Below are 21504 nucleotides of genomic sequence, written 5' to 3'. Positions count from 1 at the left end.
AAAGCCCAAGTATGTTAACTGTCTAATAAATCTAGCTTTGCAGAAAAAAATATCTTCGTATATTTTTAAAGTAATGTCTTTTCAGTGTTTTTAAAACTTATTGGATTCATTTCACTTAATTTTAGCCTCTTAAACCTAGGCACTAAGTTGAAGATAGTGCTCTAGGATTGTTCTTTGGTCTGTAGACACAGAAAATATGATTACATCTGTCTTAAACACTTTCTTAATAGATGATGGAATAACAAAAATGGTGGTTTGGAGTTGTTCGCATCTTCCCACAGGTGACAGAAAGAGCCTAAGTGGCTAGCTCAGCATAGATATGTAACTGTTAGATGGTTGAAGCTGGGTCACCTGGATTGTATTCCTTATGTTTGCTTTGTTTGGTTAGCTGTTACTTAATATAAACGCTTTGGAATAATGTCCTTTTTATGGTGGAAAGAAATGTTGATAAGGAAAAATAAAGGGATAGAAAGAAAAGTACATGTACAGATTTATGTTTAAAAGACATCATGGATTTGCAAATATCATTTTACTACACTGCTGTAGTAATGAAAGACCTCTTTTACTGCACATATACAAAGATAACTTTCTGACCCTTCATTCTGAATTCTTTTCCACCCCAATAAAAGCCCACGACCTGTAAATTAATTATGTGTTTTTAACAGGGCTTCAAACCCTGATTCTTAAAACTGCTTGACATGAATATAAGGTTATACCTACATCAAGTGGCTTCCAGGAACAAGATCTAAATGTCGATATCGGAATTTCCAGTTATTAAAAAGTTAGATGTGTTACAGGAGAAGATGGAATCAGCATAGAGACCGTAAGAACTGCTGTTTCTGTGCAGTCAGATTTAAATAACTGTCGTTTGCATGCAGTTTGTGTTCAGTACTGTGGTTATAGCTCATATTCAGCATATCACTTCAGGAGTATATTGTAGGATATTGCCATCTTTTTCCTTCTTTCTGAAGAACATGTATTCCATTGTAATGTAGAACTCATATTAGTGCCGCTAGTAGTTTTTAAACAATTTCAATGAATACATCTTGTAACAATATTGTCATTTATAGGAACCATTGCTGGTCTTATGGGGAAAAAAAAAAAAAAAAAGGGAAGAAAAAAAACAAGCACCAAACCACAAAGACAGAAAGAATGTCTCTAGGCAGTAAAACGAGATTTGCCACTTGAAAAACACATACTCTTCTTCTGGCAAATGAACATTCTCATTGTCAGGATGGTTTGCAGGAATGCTAATTACATTCATGTTGTAATCCCACTGATTGCCATTGTAGATATGCTAGAAAAATGCAGATTGTCTTTCAGTGTAACTATATCTTGTCTTTCCTGTTTTATTTCCAAGAGAAGGTTTTGTGTTTGTGTTTTGTTTTTTTTTCTCAGAGTTGCTTTTTGGAACAGGCAGATTTTGAGAAGAAGCAATGATTAAGCATGTAGATACATATGTCATGAACTGCCTTCAAATTAGCAGTAGCTGGTTAGCACTTAAAAAAAAAAAAAAAAAAAAAGTAGTATCAGCATATGGTTCCTGTAACTAATTCAGAGCATCAGGCATATCTTCAAAATAATCAGCTGGTCAGAATCCAGGTATTTCACCTCTCCTCATAGGATTTAATAAACTTTATAATAAATCAGTGAGATTTCCTGTTAAGTTAGCACCTCTGAAATGAGCATTCCCACCAGCCAGCATGACTGTGAGTGTGTGTGTGCATCAGCAGGTCACTCCAGGTGAGAGGAACTTTCCCTGTGGTGAACCCCATTTTGTAGCACTGGTATGAATATTCTTGAGCTTGCACTTTTTTTTTCCTTTGAATGCTGACAGCTCCTGGATATTGTAATATTATCAGTTTAAGATATATTCATCCACTCTATGTTAAAATTATTAGGCTTTTTAGTACAAATGTTGCCCTGTGACATAAAAATCAAGTCCTTTGGAATGGACTTAGAGAGAAAAGAGGATACACTACAATATAATGCATTTTCTCCATATGTAAGTTTTTTGCCTGTGTTGCATGTTCCATAAACTAAAGAAACCCTAAACTGCTAGAAGACAGATGAATGTAAATGTAAAACCAAGGAACTCTGAAAGAAGTTGTCTATAGCTATCCTGAAATCAGGCTGAACTTCCTCAAAACACTGTGTCTCATTAGCAAATTTTCTAACGGAGCTGGAAAGCTGTTGAGTTTTCTTGTATTCTTTGAAGACATATTTCTGTCACTACCCAAGGAAGGGAGAAGTGCACAGATTGTACAAGGTTCAGCAGCAGCAAATAAAAAAAGATTATTTTAAAATCCAGTTGGTTCCTAATTTCATTTTTACATGGTAAATTATGCTTAAATTGTTAATAGGCCGTACTCTGTACCACAGCCATGAACAATGTCTAGAAGTAAAGGGAGTAGTTAATATATTCACAGCTGCACGGATCTCTCCACCACAGCTGCCCAAAATCCACCAAAAAGTCTTGGGACTGGTAAATGGAACTTGGGATAACATATATTTTCATGTCACAGCAACCTAAGATGAAGATGATGATAATAATAATGGTGATGATGATTAATAATAATTAAAAAATCACTGTTTAGGAGCAGTTTGGTTAGGGGCTATGATTTCTGTGTCTGCCATGCCTTAAGTCTGCAATTATGACCACATGGCAATTGTTTTATAGTGAAATTTGAAAGCTCCTATGAATTTAGCTTCTATAATATGAATGTAGGTTAACTCTTGTGAAAAGTTTTTAGTCTTACTCCATAATTTATGTTTTATTCTGATTGATTTTAGTAGTGTTTAAATGGCTGTGAGTTATGTGAAACTGGTTAATGTCAATACTCAAACAGGGTAGACAGTGCCAACCTGAATGCTAAGAATCATTCTTTACATAAGGATTAATATATTTCTATATGAGAGCTCAGCAGATCAGTTTCATCAACTATACTCCTCACTGCAATATGATTTCTTTTTAATCATAATTGCTGCTTGAAAACAAAATAAAATAGAAGTAATGTGTATCAATGAATTGTTGAGTGCTTTAACTTGAATAGTAGTATAAACTCAGAGGAAGTGTATTGGTTTTGGTAGTTAGACAGTGCTGCTCGTCCTCTCTGAAATCACCATGGAGTGACAGTAGTTTTCTGCTGTGGCTGTAGATTGGCCATATGGTGCATTACAGTTAAGGTTCAGCCAATCATTCTTCTGGGTTATAAACTCTCCCCTGGATTTGGGGTTGTGCCTTCAGTTAATCCAGTAACCCATATGGCAAGGACAGCTGTGCTCCTTCACACTTTGTGCTACACCGTGTGGTTGGTGAAAATTGCGATTATTGGAAGAGAGAGGAGAGGAGACAAATACACTAAAGACTATTTTAAGAAGATGACATTGTTATCCACAATCATAGCATCAGGACAAAAAATAATAAATGGAATAAGAAGGATTCATGTTGGACTTCAATCAACACCAAATGGCACTGTTGAATGTTCACTACTATAGCTCTTGGAAAAAGGCATTCAGCAAACATTTGTCAGGAATAGTGTGGCTGTAATGTAGTTCACATGTCTTGGGATACAAACTTTTCCAGATCATTTGAAGCCGTAGATTTCTCTGGTAGGGATCCACAAACAGTGGAACTCCCAGGCCATTAAAAGCAATTTGAACATGTCTAGGGATGCCTAGGGATATCAATAACATTAATGTGATGGAGCTCAGCACATACATAGCAGCATCACTTCATGCAGCAATACTGAAAGAGTGTTTTTTCTGGTTACAGCTTTGCAGATACAAGATTTTAGATGTACCCTTCTTTTTGAGCGTGAGAATAACCATGCTTGGTCTGATGACTGTTCAATAGTTCTGCCTTGGACAGCGATCTGAAGTGAATGCTTAATGAATGAGTGTAAGAATAGGGACGAGCACTAAGTGACCATTCTCTCATTGTATTTTCCCAGCTTCCAGTAGTTTTCAGTTTAGGGGTTCCTAAATCAGAAGCTGTATCTTTCTTTATTTTTATTCCTGTTGGATAGGTCCCCTCTTCAACTGTGCTGTATATTGCAGTTCCCCAGACATTAATCCCTGTGCTTTTTATGTAGAATTTACAGTCCTATACATTCTACTCAAAGAGCAGAATGGAGAAATTGCCTTACTAGAAGTAAGCAAAATAGTCCTGAAATTCAGACACATCACTACATAAAAAAAGCCTAAACTGCTTTCAGTGTCCAAGCTGCTGTTTCCATATGTTCCTGTACTATGCTGGAAATGCAAGGTTTTGCAGACTTGCTCAGTGTAGAAAATCCCTTTGGATGACCATCAGAGGAATGTGAATCCCACCCTGGGGACTGCAGGTCATTGTGGGAAAATGCTTATAGTCAGAGGTGTAAAGTCTTTGTGTGAAGGAAAAAGGAGAAATAGGAGGCTGAAGCCTAGATTGGATGGTGAGAAGCTTGCACATGTATCATCATTAATTACTGCAACATCAGTGATCTTCTGTAATCTCATTGTGCAACAGTGAAATTGGCAATTGGGGACCATCGTGTCACTAAAATCATGAGAGAGTCCACTGACACCTGTAGTAGGAAGGGAAGCTCTGTCTCCCAGTCACCTATCTGCAAAAGTTGCTGACGTAGTATTTATAAAGAGGAGAGGACTTCATCGTTATCATGGTTGTGAACAAACAAGCCCTACAGGAACATCGTTTCATACATTGCACATGGATGGTCACTTTAATAGCAGACTGCTAAATGATTGTCCATATCCATCTAACCAGCTTCTATAAAAAAAAAAATTCACTGTTATCTGAAGAGAACGATCCTTGTCAGAACAAACTGGGCAAGGATGTGTGGGTGACAGGAGGAACAAGAAGAGATGGAAGGCTGAAGCCTAGATTGTATGTTGGGGAGCTTATGCATGTATTGACATTAATTACTGCAGTATCAGAGGTCGTCTGTAATCCCATTGTCAGGGTTTGTGTTCAGCACAATTACTGTGCTATGCTAAACACAGCCAGAGTAATCTCGCTCCAGAAAATGAGGTGCTTGGAGAAAGACAGGATTGCAGATGTCTAAAGCAGATTTGTTTTCTGCATGCCTTCAGTTCTGCATCTGTTTGTTTTGATGTCGTTAGCTAGAGACAAACCAACAGAAGGAAACGAAAGCTATATATTCATGCTGCAAAATCAGGCATGTTTCATTGTCAGTTACAAGACATCTTTTTCTTCTGTTTGCAGAGGCATAATCCCCACAATTTCAACCAATTTTTAATCCACTTGGAGCTTTTGCTTGATTTGTGGATTTAGATAAATGTAGAAGTCCAAACTAAGTATACTCAAGTAACATGTTTACCCAGTGCTTTCTGCTTATTATCCCCTACTGTAGTATTTCTTTTTCTTAAAATGGTTTGTCCTTCCTCTGTTAGAGGGGGAATCAGTGACATATTTTCCCACTGTAATTTACCTCTGAAGAGGTATGAATGTAAAACACAGTAAGCTAACTGTCAACTTCTTCTATTTCCTTTTGCACAAATGTTTTTATTCAGCTGGAGGGATTTATTGTTGTGAGAGACACAGAACTCATCTTTTGTTTGGGAAGCTGTTTGATCCCCATACACTTGGTCTTCAAGTGAAATCTGGACTAATGATAATTTGCTTTGTGATGCAAAATGGTACATAATATTTCAGATGTAGTTAAGTCTGAGATTGTAAAAGAAGCCTTTGAAGCAGTTTTACAACCATGCCATCTTCATGTCAGTTGGTTGGGATTCTTAGGAGAACCGAAAAGCTGTATATGAATCCTTCACTTTTCTTGTGTGGTTGTCTTCTCCCATCCTTCATTGGATCCACTCACAGTTATGTAGCTGTTGATATATCATTGCATTCTGTCATCTTCATGGACAACGGGGCATTCTGGGCATAGGCTTGGGTTTGATAAGAACAGAAGAAGCATCAATCAGGTTTTATTTAGTGCATGCCAATTGTCAGTACAGGATTAAAACCAATATTGCTTGAGTTAGTGTTTTGCTATTTAATGATACTAAAATAACAGCTCTGAATGACAAAATCTTCCTTGTGAAGTGTATTATGAGCCTCTCAAGCAGATTCTTAATTGTTGTTTTACTTTTTTAACTTTCTTACATCAAGTTGATTGTCATACCCCAGTGTGTCAGCATTAACTAATAAAAATGGCTTTCTGTTTAATGACTGACATTGACCAGAATGAATTGTACAGTCACTGTAGTGATATTATTACTCCTTTGGAGACTGCAGTTTCCCAAGCTGTCATGATTTTTGTTAAATGAACTGTGGATTTAATAGAAGCAGATGTATAACAATGAAATATAATACAGCTTGCACTTGTTCTGCAAAATATGTATCTTGTTTTATTAAAAAGACAAACAAACTCCAAAATCTGCATTGCTTGTTTGTGTCTCAAATTGAGTAACATGCTGAAGCTAGTCTGTAACTAGTCTTTTACTGATATATTTGATGGAACCTGGGATAGGTTATTCAGCTGAGAGTTTTCAGGCAAAGTAAATTTCTTGGGAATTCGGAGAGTAATAGCCCCATTAGAGCTTCTGTAAAGAGAAAGCATGACTAACAAACCAATTGAAGTATTTGGAAGAAATTAATGAGCATATGGCTAAGGGAAGTCCATGTGCTGTGTGGTATTTGCTATCCGAAAATTCAACTATTTTTTTTCCTTTCAACTGATAAAAGCAAGTAAATTGAAATGTTGTCTTGTAGAATGTCTGAGTAAAAATAAAGACCTAAATGGTGGATACATGGGCAGTTTTAACAGTGGAAGGACCTGAATCAGAGTCCTAGCAAAACCTCTGCTGAAGTCATTCCTGACTGTTCAGTAGGTAAGAAGGATAGCAAAATGTTCTGATAATTTAAGAAATGTACTTAGCATTATTAAAAAGGATGGAGGAGTTTTTAAAATATCTTGAAATACAGAATGATGTGGCTATGAAACCTTGTTTTGTTATTTAGGAGTCGTAAATTTTGTGTTTAACTCACATTGAAAAACTGACAAACATGGCAAACCAAGGCTGGAATTGCAATTAAAATAGGAAGCTTGTACAATGAAGTACCTATTCCCTGAAGGTAGAGATTTGCTTTGGATTTCAGGAATAATCCGCCCTAGAAGGTAAACACTTCTGAACATATATGGCCATAGCTGACAAAGTAGAGTTAAGTGCTGTTAAGTGCATCAATTTAGAAAGGAAAATTCACCTTTCTCTTGTAAGGAATTCACACATATTTCGAATACCATTTCATGCATCTGTACTGGGTCTAATCTGTACTGGTACTAATGCATCTCAGGAATCACATGCCTTCAAATCAAACCTTTCCACAATGTCCCACACCTTAAACAGAGACTGATAAGCAAAAAGTGGACACCCACATCTCTTCCAAGTCTGCCAAATCTGGGATGTCTACAGGAGATCAAGGGTCTTGGCATCAATTATACATTTTTGTTTTGAAAATTATCTGCTAAAGCCAAATACCCTTATTCTAGACCCAATTCAAAACTGCCCCTGTCCTTGTCAACACATTTTCGCATTAGGCCACTGAATAATGGCAGCAGGCATGGCAGGATCCTCATCCCTGTGCTCCTCACCATGAGGAGGGAGAACACAGCTGCATGCTCCACATCCATATTAAAATACCTGCCATGCCTCCCTTTTAAGCTCCTCATGGAAATGTCCCTTCATTTTTCCCACGTCTCTAATTTTTAAATAATTATCAATCTAAGATGCCAACTGTTGGGGGTGGTTAATTTCAGGGTAAGCTGGAATCAGTCCTTTATGTCTCTGTGTGTGTGTGTGAGTTACACATACATATATAGACATACCTGTGTGCAATTTCTTTTCCTTTATCAAGTGACAAAGAAATTTTAACAGGCAAATATATGAAACTTTCGAAAATAGGCAATTTTCTCAGGAACATAGAGTACTTTACCTCTGGCTTGCAAGCAGATACGGCAGCTTACGCATCAAAGGAATTTATTCTAATTAGATGAAAAGATTTAAGAAACAGAGCTAAGATTTGAATAGATCTTTCCATTTTTAAGTAATGCTTGATAACACAACGAAAAATTACACTTTTCCAACATAGGTGGGTTTTTTGAATGCATCCTGTATTGTGCCTGCCTGTGCTGGTGACAAAGAATTTGTTTTCTTCTGGCTACTATGCACCTGGCACAACAGCAGGAGAGAGCTACATTTTGTTATGTTTTGTGCAGCATGAACAGAGTTATTAGTCAAGTGCTGAATGCACCGCCTTTGTTGTTGGGTGATGCATGGCACAGAAAAGTAGCACTAGGACTTTGGATTCTAGCTGAGCTTCATGGACTGTTAAAAATATGGGTGAAATGATAGTATGGGGCAAGTCAGTCACTAATTTCAGTAGGGCGAGGTTTTCATTTAAGCCTATCCTGGAAGTAAGTCAGTTTTTGCACTTAAGAAGGAACACATTCACAACCCCACCTGTATGGGGGTTTTGGTTTATCTTTTCAGAGTGCAAGCACGTGCTTGTCCATGGCCCTTGGTCCATAATCAACCTAGAACTGTAGTTTAGTTTATATTTGTCTCCATTATCAGTGACACACAATACCTGGGGACTGTATAGCCAGTGGCTCCCAGCACTGTCTCTCTGCCTCAGCTTCTGCCAAGAGGAGCAAATTGCACTGGTCGCTTTTAGTCCTCTGTACCTTTAAGTTAATGAGGAATTAAATTGTTTGTGATTTTCTGCCCATGTGGTGTAAGGATTTCATAGCAGTACTGAGTTCATTCTTGCGTACTGCTTGGGGTGAAACACTGCCAGGCTTCTGAGAGAACCTGAATCGTAGGTAAATGTCTGTTCTGTTGTGTTCAAAATTGCTGAAGTGCAGTTGACCCACAAAGCAGAAGATCTTTTGGGCAACTAAGCAAGATCAGCTGCTACAGGAGTTCCTACAGTTAACATCTCTTATACATTCTATCAGAACTGAGTTGAGAAAAAAAAAATCTCCCCTACTTGCAAGTGGTTGGGGGTATTCAGTAGTAGTTAGACTGCCAGCCACTTGTATAGAATTAATTTTCAAAATTTTCTGTTTGCATTGCTCGCACTAACTACATGTTCTTGTTCCTGTACCCAAATGGAGTGGCTTCAGAACACAATGTATGCAGAAGCATCTTGACTTTAAAAATGATTACAAGTATTTCAGGTGAATAAATTAATACCACACAGAAAATGATGAAAACCTGAACATCACAGTTAAATACTTTGTGGCTTGCTGATTGAATATATAAGACCTTTTAACTATTTTTAATGTAACTGAATAATATAATGTGTCTAGTTTCATGTTTTTAAAGATAACTGCAACAACAGTTTGTGGTGTATTGGCCAAATGCTAACCTCTGTGGCAGGAGTAGCAATATGGAACTTTGCAGTAATCACAGAACTTTACATTTGCTTTTAGCAATTGTTTCGATATTTCAATCTAGGGATCATTTTCTTTCATTGTATCCATAAAACTCAAACTCACAACTCTTCAGACAGAACAAACTAGAAGAAAACTATATTTCATTAATTTTGCAATGGGAAGAGTTATTTCGGAACACTATTTTGGTACCTTTTCCCTCTTTTTTCAGCTTGTTTTTCATTTCTACAAAAAGAAGATGCTATTCCACTGCTTTATATCTCTTCTAATAATGTATTTGATAAGATATTTTGGATCTGTTTGTAGGCTATTTGTAATTACAGCCACTTGGGATTCGGAAGAGTTGATCATTTCAGTTACATTAATTTCCTTTCTTGTTTCCATTTGCAGGATGCTCTGGCCCACTAGGGATAGAAGGAGGGATTGTGTCAAACCAACAAATTACTGCATCATCCACTCATCGAGCTCTTTTTGGACTCCAGAAATGGTATCCATACTATGCACGACTTAATAAGAAGGGTCTTGTGAATGCTTGGACGGCTGCAGAAAATGACAGATGGCCATGGATTCAGGTAACAGATGGAGCTGAGAAGCAAAAAAAATCTCCTTGATTCAATTGCCAGAGTCACTTAAGAAACTGATGAAGACAAGTGGTAATCTATAGCTAGGTTCTTCTTCACTGTCAGAAATGTAGCCTAGACTACAAGGGACTGTTTAGTTGCAAACCAGTAATAATCTTGGCTTTACAAGTGCACAAATCTTTGTATTTAAAAAACGTGTGAATGTGTTCCGTTGTGGCTCTAAACCATGGAAGCAAATTTATAAAGACTTTTCAGGGAAGCTGCTTTCCACCTACATTGCATTTGCTCATTAGGTCCTTGGTAGCATTTCACAGCAATATCTCTTGGTAGAGATACTTTGACACATGCAGCCTTCCTTGGGCATCATTCTAGAGTGCTTTAATGCGGAGTTGGCTGTACTAGAGCCTTCAGGAATAGTTTGTCCTCTGCTGAGCTGCTCTGGGCACACTGGTTAAGCACTGTGAGCATCATGCTGGAAGTAATAAGAACTGCTTTAATTAAGGTTGAAATAGCTGTTAGTTCAACCACATACATGGGGCTGAAAATACATGTTTTTTCATTCCTGCTCAAGGATGTTATCTCTAGAATGATTCAAATGGCAGTGCCCTCACTGCGGACTGGATTTCTCTGCACCCAGCAAATTACTTCAGTCAAAGTCATGAAGCAGTGAAGTTTAGTGGCTGTATTTTAATGGAGATAATGATTATCTAGTGATTGCTGTAGCTCTTTAATTTTATGGTGTTTTCATGATATGTGAATTGGGCTATGCTTTTGCATTTGGAGCTGTTAGTTAAGAAAGGTGATGTTGGGTACTTACGGGAAAACTTTTTCACTCATCAGTATGGTCAATATGTGTAGAGGGTGCTTCCCTCCCAGTGAACTCACCACAGGAGTAGTATGAGTAGTATGAGATAGTACCTGAGCATCTTGTCTAGGTTCAACTGTCCATATGTCCCTCGGGTATTTCAGACACACTCTTCTTGAAGGTACCTTCATGTAAATGGCATCATTTTTGTTCATATTCAAGCTTTTGTACTGACTACTGCTTGTGCTTTGTCTAAGTGGTTCCCAAATATGTGGGGAAAAAGCATTCAGGGTTACCTGTTCATTTTTCTTGTTTGGAGAGCAGGCACCAGGTGCTGTTTGATGAAGTTTTCTAAAACTGGTGTGGTGAGAGTGCTGCATTTTGTCAGTTCTGAAAAATGAAGTCGGTGTTACTGTTTGTTATTCACTGCAGAGTGAAAACACAGAGGCCCTTCAATGTATCTTAAGTCAGCTTTCTTCCGTAAAGACCAGAGGGGTTAGGAAGTCTGTAAAATTTATACATTGAAAAAGAACTGGAAAGAATAACGCTAAGGGACTTGAGCAGAATTATTTTCACAGGAGTAGAAAGCTAATGGAACTTTAATGGGAAATGAAAAAGTCAGTGTTAGAGTAGCTTTTGGGCTGCTTTTGAGTGTGGGCTTTATTAAATGAGCTGGAGAAGAAATTTAGAATCATTTAGCACAGGCCCTCTAGACATGTCTTAACTAGGAGATGAACTGGATGGGGATGGCTAATGGTCTGTTGCTTCCACGTTTGTACTTGGCAAAGCCACCACGCAGCGCGAAGGCAGCTGTCGGGCAGCTGCGCAGGTTTCTATCCAGACCAGCGTTAGGATGGACTTTGCTCCCAGGGAGGTCTTTGCTCTTACCTGAAAGGAAAGTTGGACCAATGGAGAAAATGTGTTGCAATCTCAGCCTGTGGCATCAGGTTTGAACAATTTGTTCTTTTTTGGAATTAATGATCTAATCTAGGTCTCACCAATCCCGTGCAGGTTATTCTGTAATTTTAACAGCCACAGTATTTAAGGACTTTCACTAATTAAGTGATACAATTCATCTGTGCTAAGTGCCTAGCATTCTCTTCATCTCATTTTTCTTTTAAAATAAACTTTGTTCTATAATTTTCACAAAACTTGCTAAGCATTTTATTTTTCTTTTTAGCTCAGTGCAAAATTAAAATACTTTTTATAATTTAAAAGCAAAAGTTTAAATCTTAAGGATTTTTTTTTCCTTGTCTGAAGACTTTTCTCCTTAAAACACTGGGAAAGTAAATTTTTGCAGAGAGATGATAGTTGTAGTGAAAAAGCGGGTTTTAGTGTTCTGCAGAAATCCTGTTTTGATTTGTCAAGGATACAGACCTCCACAAACTCACACTTTCTGCACTGTATAGTAGCTCTTCACATCAGAGCACTGTCTTGTTCTTCAAGCATGAAATACACTGTAAGAGGCAGACACTGCCTGACCCTTATATGGGTGAACAGTTTCTGTTGAGAGGAGAAGTAGAAATCCCGTGTCTTATTTCTGCACAGCTTCTGTGACGGCCAGGGAGACACTTCGTAAGTATTTGTCGAAGGTTACAAAAAGTCAGCCCACTCTCATTTGTGCTAAGTTTCTAGCTACCCTCCTCTGGTCTTGTGAGAGAAATGCTCCGTCTAACACAGCCTACTCTGAGTTTTCACTTATCATGTCACCAGCTTCTTCCCAGATCCTAATGTGAGGGGTCTGTGTATGGGACCTTTTCCATGTTGGTGACAAAGCAGCTGGTCCAGAAGATGTCTCCTGAAAAACACTGCGAATGTTCAGCAGAGATTAATTGGAAAGTTATGAAAGCAGAAACTCCATTTTTAGGAAATGTAACTTAACATTTAGGTCAATGAACCTGAAGCAATAGCCTGAGTTTCTAATGCTAGATAAATTTTAAAGGAAACTGTGTGTATGGGCAAAGCCCCCCAAAGTATAATTGTGTACAGGCCTGTGGCTATTTTTGCCTTGTTCCATCATTATCAATTTTCTTTGTCATTTAATTTCTTTATTTATATGCAGCTTGGCAAATGGAAGGTTTGAGTGCTTTGCTTATAACTCACTTGTAATGAGTGCAGAGTTTTTTTCTTTAATCTTTCAGGTGTCTGACACACATGAACTCATTAGTATTCATTTTCATTTTCCTGCATTCTCCCAATGACTGAAAATTGAAATTGCCATTTTTAAATTTACACTGTCAGCATGTAATTAGTAATGGCACTACAATGCTTGTAATTGGCTTGTGATTTAAAGAGTCAGTGACCACGTTTTTGAAAGCAAATTAAAGTCAGAGTAAGTCATATCTGCCTGTTAACGTTTTGATGACCTCTGTTTCTCCTCATACGCTGGCTGTGATAAAATAGCACCTGTATACCCTTTACCACTTTATTAGTGACATTAACTTTTAATGTTTCCAAATACAATGAGAAAAAATCCCACAGTTCATTTTTCATTAATTGTTCCTGAGATATAACCAAAATGGTCACTGTTCCTGTTCCAGTTACAAGTCTTTTTTTGTCAAAACTCTTTATTTAAGAGAGCACTGGTTTATCTTTTCCCTTTTTCCCTTCTGCATTTATGGCTTTAAAATATGTTGCTTCTTTTTATTTTGATTTCACTTCATCTCTACTCCTTCCTTGCATGTATCTGTATTTTTCTCTTCACACATATTTTGTCAAGGCAGTATGGATCAGAATAGAGATGACTATGGGCACGATTGTTTTCTATTATCTCTCTATCATATCCAAAGTCACAGCAACTGTTAATCTCTAACACAAACTGCTGACAGGACCTTCTAAATTTTACTCTCTCCAGTGATTTCTAACCTAGGGATCCATGCCTATACCCTTACATTTCTTCCCTCCCAGTTTCACCACCCAGCCTAATATTTCTTAACTCATTTTCATGACCGGTTTCTGTTTTGCTTTCATAAAATGTTATCATTTTTTATATCACTGCAGTTGTTATCCCTGTAATACACAATGGCTTCAGCCATGGTGGATGTGCCAAAAATGCATAAACTGAAATGTTGTAAAGAACGCTGTAAGACAACATAGAATAATTTGGTATAACTATCAATGGAAGGACTGGCTTACAGTACTGAAATCATAAATCATGCATTTAAGATGTATAAATAACTTAAAGATGAGAAAGCAAGGTGGGTGAATATTGTCCTGTAAGATAGCAAGTCTTGCTTCTTCAGTCTTTTAAAGTTGGTATGATCTTTTTGTTATGCAAATAATACCAGTGCAATGGGTTCTTCATCAACAGATGAACCTTCTTAAAAGTTAATTTGCCCAAGAACAGTAAGAGATACCACCTACATCAGGGAGCCTGAGTGGAGAAGGAGGTCACAGCAGAGCTTGAGTGGTCTGGGTTGGGTGGTCAGTGAACCAGGGAGTCCTAAGAATATCAGCCTCAGAAAAACATGATAGTCTTTGAACAAACTAAGAAGACAGGTGAAGGCACAGAAGAGGTATAGGGTAAAAGGCATCAGATTTAAGGCTGGACAGCAAAAATCCGGGTATACGGTGAAGAGAAAACAGAGCACGAGTATCCAGAGAAAACAGTGCACGAGGATCTTCCTTAAGCATTCACTAAAAATCTGAGGACTAAATAGTATAGTGTATTGATTTGTTCTTGGATACAATATTTACATTAACGTAGTCTTAATCAGCAGGATAATACAAGAATTGTGCAGCACAGTGATTGGGATGCTTGTTTGAGAGAAACTAAATCAGTTTCTATTCCAGAAGACATAAGACATATTGGTACTTTATTTAGAGATTACTGAGAGGGCTTCTTTTTTTTTTTTTTTTTTTTTTTTTGAGTCTAAATATATTGGAATAATGTTTCTGGTAGGTAGAATATATGTTTTTATTTGTGGCTTAATTTGGCTTTTACTTAAGTGTCTCCCACACCACCTGCAGTTTCAGTCCCACCTCAGTGCTCAGCCTCCCATTTTTGGGGCTTGCAGTGCCTAATACTGCCATGGTTAATTGTCTGTCTGTGAATCTCACAAACCTGATCATAACTACAGTGACAAACAAAAAATATACTTACAATAAAGGCTAAGTTCCATCATTCTTATACCCAGGCAGGAATCAATGAAGTGTTGGGATTTTTTTCTCAAAAAAAAAGCAAGGAAAAAAATTAGCAGCTTCCACATCAAGAACTTCCAAAGAGCAAGTATACACCAGGTGATAGCTATTTGCTAATAAAATGATAAAACCCAAAATACACAGAGGTCTTGCAGAACATTCATTCAAACATCTGTTGGTAAGAGCTCTAAGCAAACGACCATCTGTCAAACCATTCATTTTGTCAACGTTTGTTTCCTCATTCATGAGTACCGTTGTATCAGCTTCCAGAAATACCTGTCATCATAGATTAAATATTTCATATTACTTAATATAGCTCTCAGCTTAGTATAATGTGGCCGAGTGAACCTTATGATATACAATCTCAGAGTCATCATGTAAGGTGACTCAAACCATATAGGAAGACTTAATCTGCTAAGTTAAATGCTGGAAAAGCTATTAAATCTCTGCAATTTTTGTTGCCACTCCAAAATTTGAATTAGTATCATAGGAGTATTTCCTTGCAGAATATTGAATTGACAAGTGGCAGTAAGTACCTGAAATCACTTGGCAGGGGAGAACAGAATCTAGTAACAAAAGTGCAGTTGAATTCTCTCAAAACTATCCCACAGAGGACCTCTGAACTGCAGGAATTAGAAGTGATCTTCAGTTAGTCGAAGTCTGCCATAAGTTCACTCACTTCATTGAACTCAGTACCAGTGTTTGCTAGCGGCAGGTCTCCCTCAACATCTATACATTTAGCTTACAGGCTAAACATATAGTTTATGTACTCAAAACAGACAAGAAAACAAAAGGACTGAGAGCCTATTTCTTAGTGTCATCATCCAGATACTCCCTCCTGTCCCGTAACCTGGTAATCTATTTGATACCATCTTGTATCTCCCAGTTTTGTTCTTTGGACACACAAACACCCACACACAGACGTATTCACACAACTTTTGATTTGAGTTTTCGGATACACAAAAGAAGTCAGTTCAGAGTTATCATCCCCATGGCAACTGATACTTGATGCCGTTATGAACACTATCTGTAACATGCTCTGTCAGCCTGCGTGCCAGCTTTTCTTAATTACTCCATGTAACATGGCTGAATGGCTGAAGTAATAGTACTTTTAAACACATTGCTTTATGCATCTGTAGTTGAAAAAAAAAAAAACATCTATTTTGACTGAATGGCTTTTCACACTTACCATCCTGATATTAAAAGTAATCAAACCAGCAAGTGGTGACACACCAAAATGAGCAAATGTGTGTCCGTCTGGTTTCTTGCATCAGTAATAAGTTGCATGTGGAGTTGCATGCCCCAGTAACTATGTGGTGGCTCACCAACTGTAATGGAGTGATGTGTGGGCATCACAGTGCTCCTGTGGGGAGGACAGCATCTAAATCTGTATTATGATCCTATGCTCATGTGTGATAGTCAAGAAAGTCATATTTTATTTTGTAAACACTCGCTTTCAAAACTGTCAATGCAATGATCCTCACTCATGGTTACTCTTCTGCTAGTCATGGCTTCTAGCAAAAAGCTGTTTCAAGTTACTCCATACAACTGAGCTTAAGGAAGTAAAGTTTAAGAAAAAGTAAAATTGCATGCCAATATATTAAGATTTTTTTTTCTGTGTGGCACAGAGGCATGTATATACACTTACCTCTGTGTTGATGGGCACTGAGCAGCACACACGGTCTGAGTTCGTATGTATGTAGGTGGGTCACACACAGAAGTGCAGAGCAACCTGTAGGGTGAGAACAGAGGCACAGCTCTAGCTGTGGAGAAGCAAACATGCAGTCCCTGGCTGCCCCTTGTGTCGCTCTGCGGTTTTACAGCTGGTGGAGAAAAGTTACCATTTTATATAAGCTGTTGGAAGTATGGGAAGTCACATACACTTCCCATGTGTATTCACTTCCCACTACAGCAGACAACAGAGCTAAAGTAAACTCCTCTGCTGGAAATGATGACATGTGATTCTCATCTCAAAGACCTTCAAATTTCAGTGGAACATCATTTCTTGTGGACTGAAAAATGGGAGCGTATTTTATTCTTGCACTCTTATAACCTTCTCATTCCATGAGTGGTTAAGATAAAGAGACATTGTTCAGATTTTGAGTCTTTCAGTGAGACTTTTCAGATTTAGAGGGTTTTTTTCTTTGTTTATTGCAAAACCAAGCAACATTTAATGTTTTTAAACTAGTCCGTTTCCTGCCATTTTTTGTAGACGGAAAAAGTATTTTGAGAAAAAATGCATAGATAAATAAAATTATTAGAAAGTCTCACTGAAGGGTAACTTTCTGTGTTTACATAACACCTTTTTTGTCTATTGATTCTTAATTTCAGGACAATGAAAAATATATTATGAGTGTGTCCGTTGTGATTCAGCCAATATTCCGTCAATTTCTTAAGGTTCAGGAGCGATTAATCATTTGAGCCAACTTTTCATTTTCGGTAATAGCATCTCTGGGTGGAGAAATCATTTAAGTGGCATAGTCTTCAGAATCACAAAGCCATCTGTCCCCTGTGTGCCTACTAATCTACCTCTTTAATCCACTTGTGTCCATCTAAAACCTTGGCCTCTCTCCCTGCGCAACCAGTCTCATAGCAACTAACAAATTATTTTCAGTGGTGACAATATGTGGGAAGGATTGCTTTGACATACTCTTATTTTCCCATTTGTCTTTCTCCCACAGATTTTGTCACATTGTGAATGCAGTGTAACAGTTGCCCTAATTATGAGCGGCATTATGAGATCAGTCAGAAGTTCTAGTTAATGTCAGTGTTCTTTGGGTCTCCTATAAACTGACAACTAAAAAGACTCTGCATGAACTAGACAAGGTTTTTGCAGTTACATGGAAAGAGCAAAAGGATGGTATGGAGAGCATGATAGGCAGCATAAAGTCAACTGTGGCTGTCAGGCTCTTTGGGAAAGAAAGTTTTAAGTAGGTATACAATGACTGACCGAGGAAGAAAAATGTTAAATACGGGTATTTTATCATTAGTGTTATGAAAATTGAAATACTGTGTTGTGAGTTATTTAGCAATTGAAAACAACATCTCATTACTGGCTAAGTGTCATAGCATAAGAAGTAGTTACTCAGCAGGAATCTGCAAGCACAAATCTACTGTGTAACTTGATCCTCATGGACTCCTTGCAAAAAATCCAGAACTCATTTGAATAGTGGGATTTGCAGCCAGCGTTACACAGGAAAGAAAGTCTCCCCATTGAACAGCCCATGACGATCATGCCCTGTGAACCACTCTTCAGGTAGACTCTTCCCATTCCTTTACAGTACTAACCAATAATTTCTGAAGATAAACTGCATAAAACCAAAGAGAAGGTAATGAAAGGTGGTTAAGAAGTACTCTCTGCATAGGTTTTTTGTGCACCATTTGATAGCACTATTATCACTTACTGAGTTTATTCTGGCAGAGGGACTAAGTAGCTTTAGTTTCCCGGTGCATTAAAATAAGCTGGCTCTGTGCAATGGTCACAAAACCCCAGTACAGGGATCTCACACTGCCAGGGAAGTCTAATCTCCTGCTATTCAGTTTTTGCTTTACCTTCCATCTTTCAATGGATGGGTTTAATTCCAAGTTCAGCTTTACTATTCAAAACTAATGACAATATCTTCATCGGGGCAATAGACTTGTCATTTTTGAGCACATTTCCTTCTTATTTAACATTGATCTGAGAAAATAAATAGGACCTAGACAAAACCCGGTTAACTCAGAATGGGAATTCTTCCCAGTTGTCCTTTTTGTGCTTGAGGGGGGCAGGTCATATTTGTTATTAGAGTTTCTACCAAAGTACATCTACCACAGTGCCTTAAAAACAAGTAGAAAGCATGCAATAGAAAGTACATCTGAAATTTGCAATGGGCACATTAAGAACTTTCCCTGAGTATATTTTCGTAGTGATTTTAATATAGTTCCTTTTGAATATATTTCTTTTCCCTAAACAAGAGGGTTTTCATGTAGGATTAAAAGAAAAGTGCATGTTTGTTTCTGTGACCTGAGTCTAACATTGTATCTTTTAAACTCTACGAGCTATTGATCAAAGCTATTTTACAAGTGGAAATACATATATATTTTTTCTCTGACATTTTTATTTACACATACTTTGTCCAATACTTTAAGAAATATTCTAGACATTTTGGTGAAGTTTTTTGTGTCAGATACTACCATGCCAAAGACTGGAACACAATTCACAAGTTCAAAGTATATGAAAGAATTCATAATATCAATAAATGACCTTAGTGTTTCTTAGCTAACCTTAAATTGCCAGTAGTTAATACCCATTTAATCAATACTTTGTAAATGAGATTAAATTTTACAGAGCTACAAACTTGTGAACAACGTGAGATGGATTATGGGCCTCTTCTTGAGATGACAGTCAACATGCCAGTATTTTGAATAATTCATATGGTCCAGTTAATGGCATTCATAACAACTACCTTTGGGACTAAAATAATGGCTTAATAATAAGAAGAAACAGACCAAGCAAGTTTTTAGTCTATCTAATTACGTAAACTCTCTGAGGCATAAAGTTAAAGTTCTCAATAAAAGCCAAATGAAGTGTGTGCTTTTTGGTAATATTCATAACATATGCTCCCCCATATTAGCATTACATGGGCCAAACAATTCCTGCACTTATGTTTTCCATACAAGTAGGGTTTAACCTATATTCCAATCTTTTCACTGAAGGGCAAATTAAATTAGTGGGCTGGTTTGGGTCTCTGATTCAGCATGCCTAACTTGAAGCATATAAATAGTCTTACTGAAGATAGCAAAGGCGATGAGTTGCTTTTAGGTGCTTGACTAGAGCTAAGACGTGAGTACAGGGAAGACCTGAGAGGTGTTTGTTGCTGCCATAAGGTATGATAGACTGGCAAGACACTCTGGGAATAACAGTATTGGGAGGATGAGTTTGCAGAGGATTTAATAGCAAAGTTGTGAAGAGACTTTGCTGGATCTGCATCCATGTAAGCAAAACAGAAAAGTTTTGAGATCAGAAATAACTAGTATTTAATTGGTTTATCTGCAAGGTACAATCCTACAGTCACATTCAGAATTACTGTTTGTAAAATGACTGTGTTAGTTCTCCCAGACTATCACAATTATAAGATAAAATGTGTTGGCTTTTCTCCATGTAATAACCCCCCTTACAGAACGGCAGCAACAGCTGGAGTGCTACCACGAATAAATCACTGCGTTACCTAATCTGGATGCTAGTTAAAACACATATCACTGCTACTATGCTGACTGCATTAATGCCCTCAACTAAATCTGGAAAAGCTCTGCTGACAGTGCTGATTAGGAGAGTAGCAAAAAGCCACAGACAGGCAAGATATATGAGCACCCTACGCCCAGGTGCCAGCAGTGCTTTGCAGTGGGGAAGATAATAGTAACTGACCTGCTCTGACCTTCCTGCACCTCATCACAGGCCAAGTCCTGCTCTGCAGCCCCTTGCTCTTGACATGAGATCAGGGTGAAACAGCAATGTCCAGTCATGTTCAGGGCTTCTAGTGCTTGAAGATGGAAAAGGAAATGTGGGAGGGAGCTCCCAGTGTCACTAAATTTCCCAGGACTGAGGTAATCGTGTCAGGTTACTCCTTTCCTGAGTTTATTACAAACATTTCCATTGGTGAGTGTCCCTATTTTTCATCAGAAATTGTTTCTGTGGGTGTTTGCTATCTAGCTTTGTCAGAATTATATCTTAAAAAAAAAAAAAAAAAAAAAAAAGACAGAAAAAAATTAAATTTCAATCCTTCAAAAACTTATGAAATCAGGAGGGAAGGGCTGCCTTAATATATCTTTGAATTCCAGTATAATCTTGATCCCTTATTCAACCCTATTTTTATATGAGTAATAGTGAGCATTAGTAAAAACAGATATATTTTGTGCTAGAAAAGATGGAGAATTATTTATAGCAGCACTATTGTATCTCATAACTGAAATAGATAAACACCATAGCTCTCTATAAACTACATTTCTGTTCATGAATGAAGGCTCATGTAAAACTACATTTACAGTCTCAAAGACACTTTGTGAAGGCTTTTTTCTGAGCATTTCTTGGAAAATTGCTCTTCAGGTATATTTCAGACAAACCTACTCTGTATGAAATGTTAGTGGTGTTATTGCTGATAATGAAATAACAAATGGGGGGAATATCGTTATGTATTCTGGCCAGGAGCATCACATATGGTGTCTTCCTAAAGTCACTCCTTCTTCTCATCCCTCTTCTCCTCTTCTGCGTGTAATAATGCAGATGAGACAGATGTAACTGGTTTGTTTATCTTTTTTGTCAAGTACATAGCTTCTGCATGCTGAATATACTAGTATTTGATCAGAAATTGAGGAAGAATATGAACTTAATCCATTGGTGGTGTCCCCAATCTCTCCTCTTGTGTTACATTGTCATATTATGACTATGAATTTAGTCTACAATTCTAAGGTTTGTTAAGCATGCAGGGAAGTTATTTTTGGTCTTTGTTTTGTGCAAAACTAGCATGAAGCTGTTCCCTCCAGTCTTACAGTCTTATATTTACTCACACATTAAAGTGAG

The 21504-nt window shown here is 37.6% G+C and overlaps 1 protein-coding gene across 2 annotated transcripts in view; it reads left to right on the top strand.

The window, feature by feature from the left end:
- Positions 1-21504, top strand: part of EDIL3 (EGF like repeats and discoidin domains 3) — a 257972-nt gene that overhangs the window by 170250 nt on the left and 66218 nt on the right. For both annotated transcript variants that reach the window (XM_074931730.1, XM_074931731.1), the window contains exon 6: positions 9813-9994. In XM_074931730.1, the coding sequence (XP_074787831.1) occupies positions 9813-9994 (182 nt within the window). The remainder of the gene's footprint in view (positions 1-9812; positions 9995-21504) is intronic.

Source organism: Athene noctua, chromosome Z (assembly GCF_965140245.1).
Source record: "Athene noctua chromosome Z, bAthNoc1.hap1.1, whole genome shotgun sequence".
Classification (NCBI taxonomy): Eukaryota; Metazoa; Chordata; class Aves; order Strigiformes; family Strigidae; genus Athene; species Athene noctua.
Note: the sequence above shows the minus strand (reverse complement) of the source record. Positions and strands in the feature narration are given on the sequence as shown.